Source organism: Cricetulus griseus, chromosome 2, assembly GCF_003668045.3.
Source record: "Cricetulus griseus strain 17A/GY chromosome 2, alternate assembly CriGri-PICRH-1.0, whole genome shotgun sequence".
In the NCBI taxonomy this organism is placed as follows: Eukaryota; Metazoa; Chordata; class Mammalia; order Rodentia; family Cricetidae; genus Cricetulus; species Cricetulus griseus.
Genome location: NC_048595.1, coordinates 108,884,673 through 108,899,852, shown reverse-complemented (window position 1 = coordinate 108,899,852; position 15,180 = coordinate 108,884,673). Strand labels below are relative to the sequence as shown.

The 15,180-nt window shown below is 43.8% G+C and overlaps 1 protein-coding gene across 3 annotated transcripts in view; it reads left to right on the top strand.

Annotated features, from left to right (window-relative positions):
• Positions 1 to 549: 549 nt before the first annotated feature.
• Positions 550 to 15,180, top strand: part of Gabrr1 (gamma-aminobutyric acid type A receptor subunit rho1) — a 32,787-nt gene continuing 18,156 nt past the window's right edge. The window contains exons 1-2 of one of the 3 annotated variants that reach the window (XM_027403419.2): positions 550 to 671; positions 15,128 to 15,178. In XM_027403419.2, the coding sequence (XP_027259220.2) occupies positions 550 to 671; positions 15,128 to 15,178 (173 nt within the window). Of the gene's footprint in view, positions 672 to 15,124; positions 15,179 to 15,180 lie in introns of all 3 variants that reach the window. The other 2 variants (XM_035439937.1, XM_035439938.1) reach the window with 2 other exon arrangements.

Genomic DNA, 15,180 nt, shown 5'->3' with positions numbered 1-15,180 from the left:
GTTCATTTATTTCCAGGTATTTCCAAATGTGAGGCTGATGAGGTAGCTTCCGCCCCGTTTCCCTCTTAACCCCAGCCACAGCTGCCCACGAGGTATCAACTCTGAAGTTAGAGAAGCCATGAGTAAGCTAGAAGCATCTAGAAGCTTCAGGTAGATCCAGGCAGGATCATGGTGAGCATCAGAGCCTCTGCCTTTCCACGTTTACTTTCTTCTTTCAGTTCGGCCGCCTTGAAAATCCAGACCCTAGCCAGCACGCTCCCAACATTTGATGATGAACTAATTTAGACCAGCCCCAGGAACTGTCCCACAGGACACGGGAATTCAACCTCAGTTCAGAAAATCCCTGACATCTGACGCAGGAGGATTTGTGGGGTTAGTGGAAATTGCTTTCTCCCGCTGGCCAGATTACAGACTGCGGCTTCATTTTTGCAAGGGTAAACATCCTTCTAATAACAAACACAGCAATGATGCCTTAGGAGAGGACCGACAGCGGCTCCTCACCGGCTCCTTCTCACGGCTTCTCGGGAGAACTGTTTGATTTGGAAATCTATGTTGGCTGTCCAGAATATGAAATTTGGCATCTTCCTTTTGTGGTGGGGATGGATTCTGGCCGCTGAGAGCACAGTGCACTGGCCAGGAAGAGAAATTCATGAGCCATCCAGGAAAGGCAGGTGAGTGATGGAGGCAAAGGCCTTGGGTAAAGGATGCAAAGTAGGTTCTGCAAGGTCCAGTCTCAAGCAGCAGCATGGCCACATCTGTGCAGAAGCCTCTCCCCCTCCCCCTCCTGCTCTTTGCCTTTCAGGAAGCTACAATGGTGTTTCCTTTGTAATGGAACTACACTTGACAGTATTAGCATATATTCTTAAGTTTGTTATAAATTATCTTGGATTAAAAAAAGATTCTGGAAAAGAAAATACTGTACATTTTCTGAAAACCAAGGATGACTGATGTCTGCACAAATTCTCAAGGGACTGATGGAAGTTTTTATCTGGGGGAATGATTTTTGTAACTAATTATTTCTGTTATGAATGTGGGACTCTTTTCAGTTTGTTTTAGAAACTGTTTTCTTCAGGCTGTGCAGCTAGCGGCATCAGTGGATTGTCTAATACCTGCAGCCTGTGAGAGGATAGGGTGATACGTGCTGCCCTAGCCGTAGCCACCTAGCAGATGGAGCTTAGGCAGCTGGAGGCCTGGCCTTCGGCCTCACCTGGCTTCAAGGCCACACTGGCTTGGTGTGCATCTATCAGATTGACCCAACCTGCTTCGGTCAGTAAATTAGGCCCTGGGGACAGCCAGGCCCAGCTCTCCCTCTTGTCTGATAAGGAGATGAATGAAGCAAAGTTCTTCCTTTGGTCATCAGCTTTAATTTCCAGTCCAACCTGAGTTTCTGAGTAAATCCAACCTGTTGTAAATCCAGAGTGAGAAAGACCAGCTAATGTGAAGGGAAGTGTGTCACTCAAAGTCAGGATCGGTAGGTCCCTGTCTTGTTCCTCCATGTTCCTTCCTGAGGTCTGAGTCCTCCACAGACCGCACAAGCTCCACAGCTCAGATAAGCTCACCTTGCTAGTTTCTGTCTGCTTCTACAATATCACACAACCCAGTACTCAGACATCCAGTGCTCACAGTGAGCCTGGGATACAGAGGATGACCACTGTGCCAGAGCATCAGGATTTGCTTGGGAAAGTGGAATTTGTTCCCTAAAATGCAGGGATTGTTTGACCCAAGTGTGTTTGTGGGAATTAAAACTAACTCTGTTGTCACCAAAAACTTCACAGCCTTTTTTCAAGACACAATTAGAATGGCAACCTGTTTGGAGAAGTCACAGAGACTGAGTAGACTATTTTAGAAATTTAATTTTAATAAAAAATTTTGTTAATTTTTAAAAATTAAAGTATTATAAACTGATTATTAACAGGGTATAGAGTATTATATAGGCATAAACATGGAATAATTAAATCAGACTAGTTAATATGTCTGTCACCTGGATACTTAGGGTTTTTTAATATAAATTTTACTTATCTATTTTCTATGTATGGGTGTTTTGTCTGCATGTATGTCTGCACACCCTGTGTGTGTCTAGCTGGAGTTACAGACAGTTGTGAGCTGCCATATGGGTAGGTGCTGAGAATTGAACCTGGGTCCTCTGGAAGAGCAGCCAATGCTCTTAACCACTAAGCCAACTCTCCAGCCCTCTTAGGATTTTATTTGGGTGAGAAGAGCCAAAACGAATACTGCCAGCTCTGAAATCTACAGCCCATCATAACTACAGTCACTTCACTGAGCAGTATTTCAACAGGAAGGTATCTGCTCTTTGCCCAGCTCCCAACTCCTAGGCTTGAATAACTGTCCTCCTCGGCATCTGTGGCTTCAGTTGTTTTAGGCTCTGTCAGCAAGTGAGACATGCAGTATTTAAGATGTGCAGTCCCTTTAAGAAATTGTGCCTAAGAGCGCAGTGTTGCACAGCTGTAACCTCAGCCCTTGAAAGGAGGAGGCAGGCCATCCTCAAATATGTAGGTTCAAACCTATGAGGCCAGTCTGGGCTAATGAAACCCTCCCCCAAAGCAAAACAAGAGAGGGGAAGAGGAGAGAGAGAGGGTGGGGGAAGGGTGGGGTGGGAGAGATGAGAGAAGAAGAAATGAATTGGTTTTATATGCCATGGAGATCTCTTTCTGACAATTAAAAACAGGAAATTAGATTTGGGTCAGAATTTGGCCTATGAGGGAGACTGAGAATCATTAGCATTAGGTATTTGTCCAGTGTCTAGCTTATTAGACTTAGAATAACATCCTGCAGGTTTATCTATGTCGTCACAAACAGCAGACATTCCTTTTGTAGAGGGCCACCTACTGTCCTATTAAAAATATACCATATCCCCTTCATACTGTAGCTTAGCTGGTGTGAACAGCACCAGCTGTTTGAATTTGGAAATGCAGACATCTGTTCAAAATGCAGACTGAATTCAAAATCTTGAAATATAAACTCTGAAATACGATGGCAGGATAATTCTATTGATTGTTTAAAGAGCCTCGGGCTTTTCTGGAACAGCTAGATGACTTTGCACCCTCACCAGCAATGCACAGGAGTAGTACTCCTTCTTCACACCTTGCTGACACATGCTTTCCCAGTTTTTAGTGGCACTCGCACAGCTTCTTTTGAAAGAGAAAAATGGCAGGCAGAGGTATGTCTTTGTTCTGTTTTAAATACAGTTATTTGCTTTCTTATTGAGTTAAATTTCCTGTGAATTTTTGGTGGCACCCTTGTCAGATGTAGGCCTTGCTTGTCAATATTTTCACCCAGCCCGTAGGTCTGTAGCCCAGACTGGCTTCTTCATTCAACTAATTGCTTCCTTTACCACGCAGAATCAGTGAGTTTGAGATAATCTGTTGCATGAGCATTTGAGGTCACATCTGAAATACTGTCACCGACTCAACAGCATAGGGTTCTCCTTGCTGTCTACTAGTAGTTTCATAGTTTCATGCCTTACACTTAAGTCTTCAGCCCATTTTGAGTTCATTCTTGTATTGGGTATGAGATAAGAGTCCAGTCCATCCTCTGCATGTGGATATCCAGTTTCCCTAACTCTTAATGGAACAGACTGTCATTTCCCTAGTGTGTGTTTTCAGGGCCTCTGTTACTCAGTGGCACCTATTCATAAGTATTTTATTCTCTGTAGCTATTAGAAAGGGACTGTTTTATTGACCTTTCTTTTGGACAGCTCATTGCTAGTGTTTAGAAACATGCTTTTTTGTGTCCTCTAGCTTTACTCTATCTATCTATCTATCTATCTATCTATCTATCTATCTATCATCTACCTACCTATCTACCTACCTATTTTTCCTAAGTTTTGAGTAGACTCTGAGGCTATAGGATCATGTTATCATCAAGCACCAGTTGCTCTAGCAAGAACAAGTTCTATTATTGCTGAACAGAGATCATGAGTGTTCATATTTACCTTATTCCTGGAGAGTGAAATAAACTTTCTTTTTAAAAGTTACTTTTTGAACTTTCTCATTTTTTATTATGGAAGACACTCATGGCAATTTTTTAGTCTGTGAATATATTTTTGTTGCCTTATTATATTTAGTATGATTTTATATATATATATATATATATATATATATATTTGTTTAGCTGCATAATAATGTATAATATGCATTATATACCACCATGCAAGCATTTTCCTTTATGTATTAACATTTAGTTTCTTCCTCTTTATTATTACAAATCTATTTAAAAAGATTTATTGATTCTTATTTTATGTATACAAGTGTTTTATCTGTATGTTCGTATGGGCACCACATGTATACACTATCCAGAGAGCTCAGAGAAGGTATTGAAGTTCATGAGTTACCATATGGGTGCTGGGAACCACTGGGAACTGAACTTGGATTCCCTGTAAGAGCAGCCAATGTTCTTAACCACTGAGTCATTTCTCTAACTCCTATTATTACAAATATTATAATGGTTATTTAGTTAGGATAGACTCTTGAAAGTGTCCTGGATCAGACAGGTGTGGTAGCATACGCCTTCAATCACAGCACTGAGGAGTCAGAGGAAGGCCTCCTCAGTGAGTTTGAGGCCAGCCTGGTCTACAGAGTGAGTTCCAGACAGCCAGAACAAATAGTGAGACCTATCTCAAAACAAGAACAACAGATAAATAAAATAGAAAGTGTCCGGGTTCAACTAGCATGCAGACACTTAGAACACTAGGTATGGGCCTGAGATGTTTGAGTGGGTAGTGCCTTCTGCTGACCCTGAAGAGCTGAGTTCCATCCCTGGGTCCTACAAAGTAAATGGAGAAAAATAACTCCTCAAGTTGTCCTCTGACCTCCACATGTACACATGTGTGTGCCTGTGACACACACACACACACACACACACACACACACACACACACACACTCTAGGTAGATTTGACTACATTTCTTTAAAAACAGAAAGTGGATCCAATTTCTATCCCATCCTTCAAGTTAAGTTTTGTGTTTATGTAGCCTGAACTTTCACCCACATTCCAAAAATCTCTCTGAAGGCATATCCAAATGTGACTCGCCTTCATGTATCATGTAGGGCACTGGACAAAGTCTCTAGAATGGACTGATACCTACTGTCCTTCCTCTCTTCCGTGGAAGACTGGGAAGATGTGAGTACTATACAGGCCCTGGGGATGCCACACCAGGCTCTGTTGCATGAGCTAGAGCCCCTAGTTACATATCTTCTTGCCATGCTAAAACCTGCACTTGCTCCAAAGGCAAAGAAACACAGCTAGCTTCAGTAGAATTCCATCTCGGAGAGACCAGACTTGCTTGCACACCAGGAAATATGGTGGATGGGTAGGAAGGGAACAGAAAATAAACAGAGGTCACACCTGGAACAGGGAAGAAATAGTCAGGATAATAGTGGAATGAGCAGGGCTGGGGAGATGAAGCCCGGGGCATTTTAGAATTGCCAGGATTTGCATGGCATTAGGATAAGAAAGCAGTTTCAGGGGAATGCGCAGCAGGCATTTGGGTTGCTTGTCTGGGAGAGTGGTCATGTCAGGGGTAGGAGGGCAGGGAGAGGAGCCCAGTGAAGAAGAACACGTGACCCTGGATCACTTAAAGGATATGGAGAGACACCTGTATATTTTCAGGGAGAGGTGGGCAGCTCTGGGAGAACTGGACTGAAAATGTGGATTCAAAGGGTATCCTTTTGGGCAGTAGTTGTTGTTTGGTAGCCAGTTCCAAACACTGGCCTCAAGGTGCCAAGGGCTAGCCCTCCCCTGGAGTCAATCTCAGTCCAGACTCCGCCCCTAAAAAGCCTGCCATTGGCAGCTCCACCCCCCCCCCAGGACATTAAAAGCCCCCACCTCTGGATTCATCCTGAGGTTCCTGGTTTTCTGTTCCCCTGGGGTCATCCAGGAATGCTTTGCTCAGATTAAATCTGGATTTATTAATTCCATCTGATTGGCTTATTGCATCACCAGCAGTGGGTTTCCAGTAACCTTTCCATTAACCAGGAGTTTTAAACATAGCAGTAGTCAAGAGATCCAGAGAGAGAAAAAAACAGCATGAAATAAGAGCAGGAACAAAGATGGAAGAAGAGGAACATTTAAGAAGACAGAGGAAGTAGGTACAGCACATAGGCTTCTAGTCCCAGCTACTTGGGAGGCTGAAGCAGGAGGATCACAAGTTCAAGGGTGGGCTACATAGCAAATTCAAAGTCAGTGTGGACAACTTAGTGAAAGAGGGGTTTGGGACCAGGTGTGGTGGCACACACCTATAATCCCGGTACTTGGGAGATGGGTCATCTTTAGCTTGGTAATGAGTTTGAGGTCAGCCTGTGCTTCATGAGACCTTGTCTGGGGGTGGAGGTGGGGGAACTAGGGGGGGTAGTTTATTGACAAAATGCTTTCTTAGCATACATAAACCCCTGGGTTACTGCTCAGTACTGACCCCCAGCTGCACACACTTACACAAAAGGAAGAAGAGATTTGAGGAGACTGTAAAGGGAGTGGAACTAAGGACCAGAGAAGTAAGTACAGAGAGTAGAGAGGTGTCAAGGACACTAAAAACCATTTGATGACTTTCACTTGTTGTTATAGCAGTTACTAAGTGGCCATTCAGCTTCTATGTTACTATTAGGGAGGCTGAGCCCTCTGGGGGCCTCAGACTAGGAAGCATCCTGGAGAGGTGTCAATGGTTTCCCAAGGACAGAATGGTCAGCAGGGTCAGTTTATACCAAGACTAGAATCAGTCAGGTAGAAGACTGAGAAGTGATATAGGATACAGGAGCACCTGCCTTTAATACCTTCAAAGAGCAGATGTCAGTGGTTAGGTAGAGAAGTCTATAGCTCACCATTTCAGTCCCTGGGGCAGGGGTGGGACTGGAACCAGGTGGAGAACTCAGCGGTGACAGCACGGTACTATAGGCTCTGTCCATGACAAACACATTCCTGTTTTATGTTTCTAATGCCTAATGCATTTAATCAGCTGTGGGAACTTCACTCATTTAGTGATGATCCCACCTATTTAAAGTCACACAAACAGAGTGAATAAGATGTAACTGCTGGACCTGGAGAGATGGCTCAGTGGCTAAGAGTACTTTGCTGCTCTTGTAGAGGACCCAAGTTTAGTTCCTAGCACCAACATGGTAGCTCACAACCAACTGTAAGTTTAGTTCCAGGTCTGATGTCCTTTTTTGACCTCTGTGGGCACCAGGCACACATGTTGTACACATACATACATGCAGACATTCATACATATAAAGTAGTTTTTGAAAGATGAAAATACCTAACAAAAGTTGCAGTGTGGGTAGTGGAGATACAGCTGTGCAGAAGAAAGGCCTTTCTAAGGGAACTGGGGGAAATGTAATCTGAAACTTCTGTCAGAGAGAACAGGTGTGTGAGGGGAACACTAAAACTTTAAATGTAGAAGTGGTGTCTTCCAGAAGGAAGGAGAAGGAACTTATATTCAGACATGTACCTACACAACAGGAATGGCCTGGGTCGAGACTCTGCCTGAGGCACAGACAAACAAAAACATTCTCAATGTGTACTTCCTAAGGAAGGATAATGAGTTAGGTCTTTGTGTTAGGGCCCCACCAGATTCTTGGGTACAGTTATCAATGACAGTGGCAGACAGATGGCTTGATCCAATGACTCCAAGACAAGACAGAGCAACAGACAAGTGCAGCCAACACCAGGCTACCTTTTAGTCCAACCTCAGTGCAAACCTACTTTCCATGTGCAGACCTCAAAGTTCAGAGTGGTCACATGCAAAGACAGCCATGAACCTTCATGGAAACAGTATGGATAGCTATGAATCTATCTCTGTCTCTCACTCTGCTCATTCACCCATCCATGGAAAAGGGAGAAATTTATTTTTAAAAGTTCAGGGGCTGGAGAGATGACTCAGCACTTATTGTCTAGGTTTGGTTCCAAGTACCCACATGGTGCTCACAACCATCCATAACTCCGGTTTCCAGAGATTTGACTCTCTCTTCTAAACTCTACAGGCACCAGGTGCAAACTTCATGCACATACATACAGGCTGGCAAAACACTCATATATAAAAAAAGGGATAAATACAAATTAATTAAAAAAGAAGTTGCCTTTCAGAAATTTGTGGTAGATGGGCATGGTAGTACACACCTGTAATTCCAGCAACTGGGAAGCTGGGGTGGGAAAATTTTTATGATTCTTGCATAGCCTGGGCTACATGGCAAATTTGAGGCTAGTCTGGGCTAGAAAATAAGGCAACCCAATGTTATAAAATAGAAAGAGGAAAGAACAAATGAATGAGCAAATGAATGAATGAATGAATGAACTAACTTATGAGGCTGTCGAGCCTAAACTGCAGTTGCTGATGTTGTAGTCTTGAGTTACAAAAGAAATCTGAAAGCCTAATTACTCTTGGTTGGAAGGCTTTAGTTTTAAATAACTTCCACTGATTGAATGAGATCCATCTACCTGATATCTACTGATCTAGAGGTTAATCACATCTCAAAAAATACTTCTCACAAACATTGAAGTATAATGGAACTAAATCCAGTGCTCAAGGAGATAAAATGTTTAAAGAAAAACCTGATGCTAAATGAAGTAAAGGGAGTGGTGGCCTAGGGCAAGACCCACCCAGCTAAGCTTCCAACTTGTAAAAAGAAATCAAAGAAAAACTTAAGAAGTGAGGGAAACTGGTACCAACAGAAAGCTGATGCAGGTGTAATTGAAAGAGGGGGCCATGTTCCAGCCCTAGCAAACAGTAGAACTTGGCAGCTTCAGCCACATGGTTCTGGCTTTAGAATCAAGAATACAAGAAAAGTATTATGGTATTATGGAATCTCTCTCCTGTCAGGGATGTCCCTACATGGAAGCCCAGAGAGGCCATTGCATGAAGCTGTGAAAGTGAAGCCTGTGTTGCCTTGGAGATCCCAATATATTGGAGATATCAGAGTTGTGGGATTCCTGCCAAGGAAAACTACAGACTGGGTATAGAACCAGTCCAAGAGAAAGAAGTGCGCTGTTGTCAGCAAGCTGAACAGAGTTGGAGACCTGAAGAGCTTTTTGAACTCAGACACGGAGATACAGAGTTAGGAGTTTGCTCTGCTGGATTTAGGTCTTGCTTTGGTCCAGTATTTCTTCACTATGCTGCATTTTCGAGTGGTAATATATATTCTATGTAATCTGCCCTTTGACTTTGATGATACCAGGGGTTACACAGAGACTGTCATGAGTCTCAGAAGAAACGTTCAACTTTGGACTTGTTTTTTAAGATTTATTTATTTATTATGTATACAACATTCTGCTTCCATGTATATCTGCACACCAGAAGAGGGTACCATGTGGGTGCTGGGAATTGAACTCAGGACCTCTGGAAGAGCAGTTGGTGCTCTTAACCTCTGAGCCATCTCTCCAACCTGAACTTTGGACTTTTAAAGTATTGAGACTGTAGTAGACTATGGGCACTTTTGAAACTGGACGGTTTGCATTTTGCATTATGATACGCCTGCCAGTCTATGGGGACCAGGGATTGGAATGTAGTGGTCTAAAGAATGACTACATAGACTTATATATTTGAATAGTCATCAGGGACTGACACTATTTGAAAGGATTAGAAGGATTAGGAGTGTGGCCTTGTTGGAGGAAGTGTGTCACTGACACTGGACTTTGAGGCTTCTAAAGCCCATCCCAGCCCCAGTCTCTCTCTCTCTCTCTCTCTCTCTCTCTCTCTCTCTCTCTCTCTCTGCATATGGATCAGAATGTAGCTCTCAGCTACTTCTCCAGCACCACACCTATCTGCCGCCATGCTCTTTGCCATGATGATAATGGTTAAGGCCTCTGAAATGAAAAGAAAGCCCCCATTCAAATGCTTTCTTTTTAAGAGTTGCCTTAGTTATCATGTCTCTTCAGCAATAGAACAGTGACTAAGGCAATACATAACTCAAGAAGTAGATTATTAGGTATCAAAATCACTTAGTAAGGAATCAAAGGAGACGAACTATTTAGACTTGAAGGAAAATACAAAATACTCATCATGTGGAAGATGCATAAGCTCCAGGACACTCCAGGACACACCACATCCAATCCTCACAATATAAGAATGGAATACACAGGGAAACTGGCAGGTTCAGGTACACTCTGGCAGGTGACTGACCCTTCCAACATGGCCTCAGACAGCAGACAGAGAGCTTCAAGTGCCTCTCACCTCCAGCAATACTCCTACAACAGATGCCAACACCCTCAGTGATGCCCTGAATCCCAATTCATTCCTTCTTTTATTTGTGTGGGAGAAGGGGACAGAGACAAGATCTTTCTATGCAGCTCAGGCCGAGCTTGCACTCACACCAACCCGCCTGCCTTGACCTCCTGAGTGTTGGGATTATAGATTCCACATCTGTACAAGTTCCCAGTCCCCTCACAGCTAAGCAGACACTTGTCAGGTCAGAAAAACTGGGGTTCAAGGTCTAGTTCCTGTTGCCCTACATCACTCCTTCCAGGAACTGTACCCAAGACCAATGCTCAATAGCTACCTTGGTAGCCAGACACCCCAACTAGGGGCCAGGGAAGGGGCTTGGTTGACCTGATAGAGTCATGGAGTAACCCAGATGTTTGGCCCCTGCTCTGTGTTCTGCCCCAGTATGATCAGGCTGGCCCACTGGCTGTTCCTTGAGAATAATGAGTACTCCCCACCTCATGGCCTTTGTCCACTCTGTGCCTTTGCCTGAATACCATATGTCCTCTCATCCACATTATGTCTCTTTAACTGTCACCTTCTCACAAAGCTTCTCTAGGCACATGAATAAAACAACTGTCTCAGCACCGGCTCCCTCCTCCAGAATGCATTTGTTGGAAGAGATGTTGGGCCCCAGTCCCCACAGGGTCTCTGTGAGTTGAAAACCACAGTTGCATCCTGTTTTCTAGTCCTGGATTACAGACAGGGCCTTGCCCCACTGGCATCAAAAACACTAGCTCTTACACCTGGGGTTTTTCCATTGTGTTGCACACACATTCTCTTAGCACAAGCAACTGGACGGCTTGGTTTTTTAGGCTTTCACCCAATACTCTGGCTTAGTCATGGTGTGGACGCCACAACATTTATTGTCTTAGCTAGAGTCCACATGCCTGCAGGCATGATAGAGCCTTGGCTGTCCTTGAGGAGCCCCTGTTTAGCATGATGCAGGTGTAATTGTCCTAGGCAATAGGAATCAATCTCAACCTCCAAATGGATGGAGAGTCTCCAAATCATAAGAAGGGCTGGATTTGAGACTTGGCAAAGCTACGAACTTACCAAAGACCTTGGAAGAGTCATTTGGCAGCGTCCAGTCTGTTTCTTCTGTACAGCAGAATGGATCATCTATCACTGTCTTGCTTTGCTTTCTGTTACTGTGATAAATGACCAAAAGAAACTTGGAGAAATGTTTCTTTCATCTTACAGTCTATTATGAAGGGAAATCCTGGCAGGAACTGAAGCTGAGACCATGGAGGACATTGCATGCTGGCTTGCTCCTCATAGCTTGCTCAGATTTTGTTTTTTAAAAATGTAAAGTTTGTTGTATTATTTCATAAGTATGAATGTTTTGCCTACATGCATATATGAGTACCACATGTGTGCCTGAGGCTTGCTGAGGCTGGAGGATATAGATGCTTGTGAGCTACCATGTAGGTGCTGGGAACTCAGCCTAGGTCCTCTAGAAGAGTAACAAGCACTCTTAACTGCTGAGAAACCCTCCAGTCCCTAAACTTGCTCCCTTATTCAGCCTGTCCAGGGGTGACATCACCCACAGTGAGCTGAGCCCTCCCATAGCAATCATTAACCAAGAAAATGCCCTACAGACTTCCTTCAGGCAGTCTGATGGAGCCATTTCTCAGTTGAAGTTCCTCTTCCCAGATGACTCTCAGTCTGTGTCAAGTTTACAAAACACCAACCAGCACAGTCACTTCCTGGTTGTTGTCAGGATTGTATGGACCAATATGTACTTCAACTATTGTGAAATTCAGTGAGCTGGCAATGGGCAGTAAGTTACTATGAGCCTATTGCCCAACTTCTATGGATTTGATATTGTAGAATAATCTTTTTGTACACTATGAAGATGTATCACTCTGACTGGTTTAATAAAAAGCTGAATGGCCAATAGCCAAGACACCAGGATGCAGAGAACAAGCAACATGGGCTTTACAAAGTAAAAGGAACCAATCTATGTAAAAGAACATAGATTAAAAGAAATGTGTAAGTTTAAGTTCTAAGAGCTATTTAGAAACAAGCCTAAGCCACCAGTCAAGCTTTCATACTTAATAATAAGTCTCTGTGTCATTATTGGGGAGTCAATGGTTCTGACGAAGAAGTTTGACTACAATTTGACATTGAAGGTGAAAGGTTTACACTGTGAAATTGAGTGTCTGCTTTTCATTCCACGGTGTCAGTGTGATGGCTAGAGCAGAAAGGCAAGTCACAGGAAGGAGAGCGTGATGCCCCTTGTCAAGAACCATGTGAATCAGTTTGTAAGGTGGTGGGGATGGAGAGCACAGAACAGGGAGCAGGATTTTAAATTGGAGGGTCAGCCAGATCTAGCTGGGCGCTGTGACCCTGGTTGTCCTATTCTGGGCCTTATGCACTTGAGAAAAAGTCTCCCTTTTGAGTAAATACACTTCTACCAAGGGAGTAAGTGTTAGACATACAGGTGAGGGTGGTGAAGAAAAGAAAGAATTACAGGTAGTATTGGAGGTTCTGGGCTTCATAAAAGATTTCTTTCATTGGCCACTCCTTGTTTCCTTGTCAAAACAAAGCTCTCTCTCCTCTCTGAAGCAATATGGACAGCAAAGTGAACCAAATTGTACAAGTGCAGCCTTCTGTCTTCACAGTCCCCACCCCCATAGGGGAATTAGAGAACTGTTGAAGGAAAACACCCTCCACACAAACTGCTATAGAACAAAAAGCAGACCCAGGCATCCCACTGGCTAGGACTTCTTACTCCATCAAAATGAAGACAAGTATTCAAAAAGTGCCATGTCCTGTTCAGTTCAAATACACCACATTTGTCAACCTGGCACCATCTTGGGGATGTCAATGCTTCTTCATATCCTCTGGGAGTTCATTCAGTCAACACTTGGTGAGCTCCACGTTTTCACAAGGCCCCTGCTAACTTCCTCATGACAGAAGTGACACACATCTTCCACTCCTAATTCCTGAGCCTAGGAGAGGGCTCAGTTAAAGAGTTCTAGCCCCCACATAAAAAGCTGGACATGGCAGCCAAGTATGCAAGGTTCAGTGAGAGACCTTGGCTGGAACAGTAAACAAATAAGTGTGGAGACCAACCCAAAGTCTAGCAGAGAGAAGGAGATCATCCAGAAAGATAATGTGGCCAACACTTCTTCCAACCCCTGAATCCAGATCACCAGCCCAGTGCCTAGCTCTGTGGCTTTAAAAGCTGCTTGAGTTCCCATTATTTGTCTTGGTTATCACACATGTGAATTGGAGCTAATGGGGAGGTCTGCTGACAAAGCTCTGTGAGAACTGATGAATTAATTATAAAATATTCATAAAATATGAACAGTGCCCAGCCAAAAGTGATTACTCAAGCTGTGCCAGTTGTTTATATTTCTTGTCTCATGTTATGCTTAATTTTAATAGCCAGAATGTCAGTAGCTGGTAAAAAAGTATTGAAAATGTTCCATGCTAGTTATATCATAACCTAAGCAAGTAGCCATCTACTCGCCTTCCCTGGCTCTGTTAAGAATGTGTGTAGAAATGCCAGAGTCATTTTCTGTGTGACTTTTATCTGCTTTATGTTTGCTCTACTTTCCAGTTTGTTATATTGTATATTAACAAGAAATTTTGCTTTCAAATATTAAGGACAATGGAAAAGACATCAGAGACCTTTCTCTGTGACCTCTAGGCTACAGTCTAAGCTTTGCAAAGGTACCTCAGAGCTTTACAATCCTGTTGGTTGGTGAGTGGTTGTATTGCTGGCTGGCCCGAGGGTAAAGTTCAAACAGGACAACTCGTTTTCTATTCCAACCTCCTTGCTCAGTCGATTTTGTCTCTCTCATGTGCTCTTTTTCATGTGCAGGGCACTTCGTCCTTTCTCTGTGCTGAGTCCCCTGCGGCCAGCCCTGCCCTGTGCTGGACATGCACAGGACTCTGCCCTTGGTGATCCCCTCCCCCACCCATATTTCCCAATTCCCATCCCTCTCATGCCAAGCTCATGCCTAGCCTGCTTCACTGTGCTATGGATGACATAATCCCTGTTCCTGTCACCAGTGGAGTCCTCTTGGGGAAATAGCATTACTGTCAGAAGGCTTAACCAATCAAAAACAAGCACTCCTCACAGAGATGTGGGCAGGTTTCAAGGCATGAAAACAGGCATGTTGATGTTCCCTAGGATGAGGAACAACAGGATGCCATGTCTGCCCTAGACAGAGGCACAGGGCATAGCTAGTTACCAGCTCTGTAGAAGGAACAAATAAGCAATAGATGCTCCAGCCTCGCTCTCTGCTTCACTCCCTTCTGTGCCCATTTGGCCGAATCCCCAGCCAGAGGCAAGTACACCCAGGAGGGCATAATTCACTGGCCACAGTTTCATAGTGGATCCAAGTTAGAATGTGCAACTAACTCTTCAGGCTCAGTTTCAAGGCTGGGTGCACATGAGTGCATGTATGAGTGTGTGTACATGCACAAATATGTGTATGTGTATGCATGTGTCTGTGTGCGTGCATGTGTGTACATGTTTGAGAGTGTGCATGAATGTGTGTTTAAGAGTATGTGTGTATATGGATGTGAATGTGTAAGTGTGTGAGTGCATGAATGTGTGAGGGTGCAGGTGTGTATTAGTATGTATATGTGTGTATGAGTATGTATATTACTGTGTGCCTGTGCATGAATGTGTAAGTAAATGTGTATATGCACATGCATGCAGTGGGGGTGTGGTTAAGTCAGATCTCTGTAAATCAGGCCTTCTAAATAATTAATCCTCGTTCCCTGTTGCTGTGAGTACTTGGGAAATGCTCATCAGACCGGATTAATACGTTGAGCCTTCTTCCCTCCCCGCCCCCATTTGATTCTGGCTAGATCTGAAGTGTGCACAGAGGCCAGGGTGCTTTGACGATCTGAGTCACTGGACAGTCTCTGGAACATCTTTATTTTTTGTTTCCACAGCAGACCTCAGAGACAGAGACGAGGAGCACACGACGATGCCAACAAGCAAGGCAGGT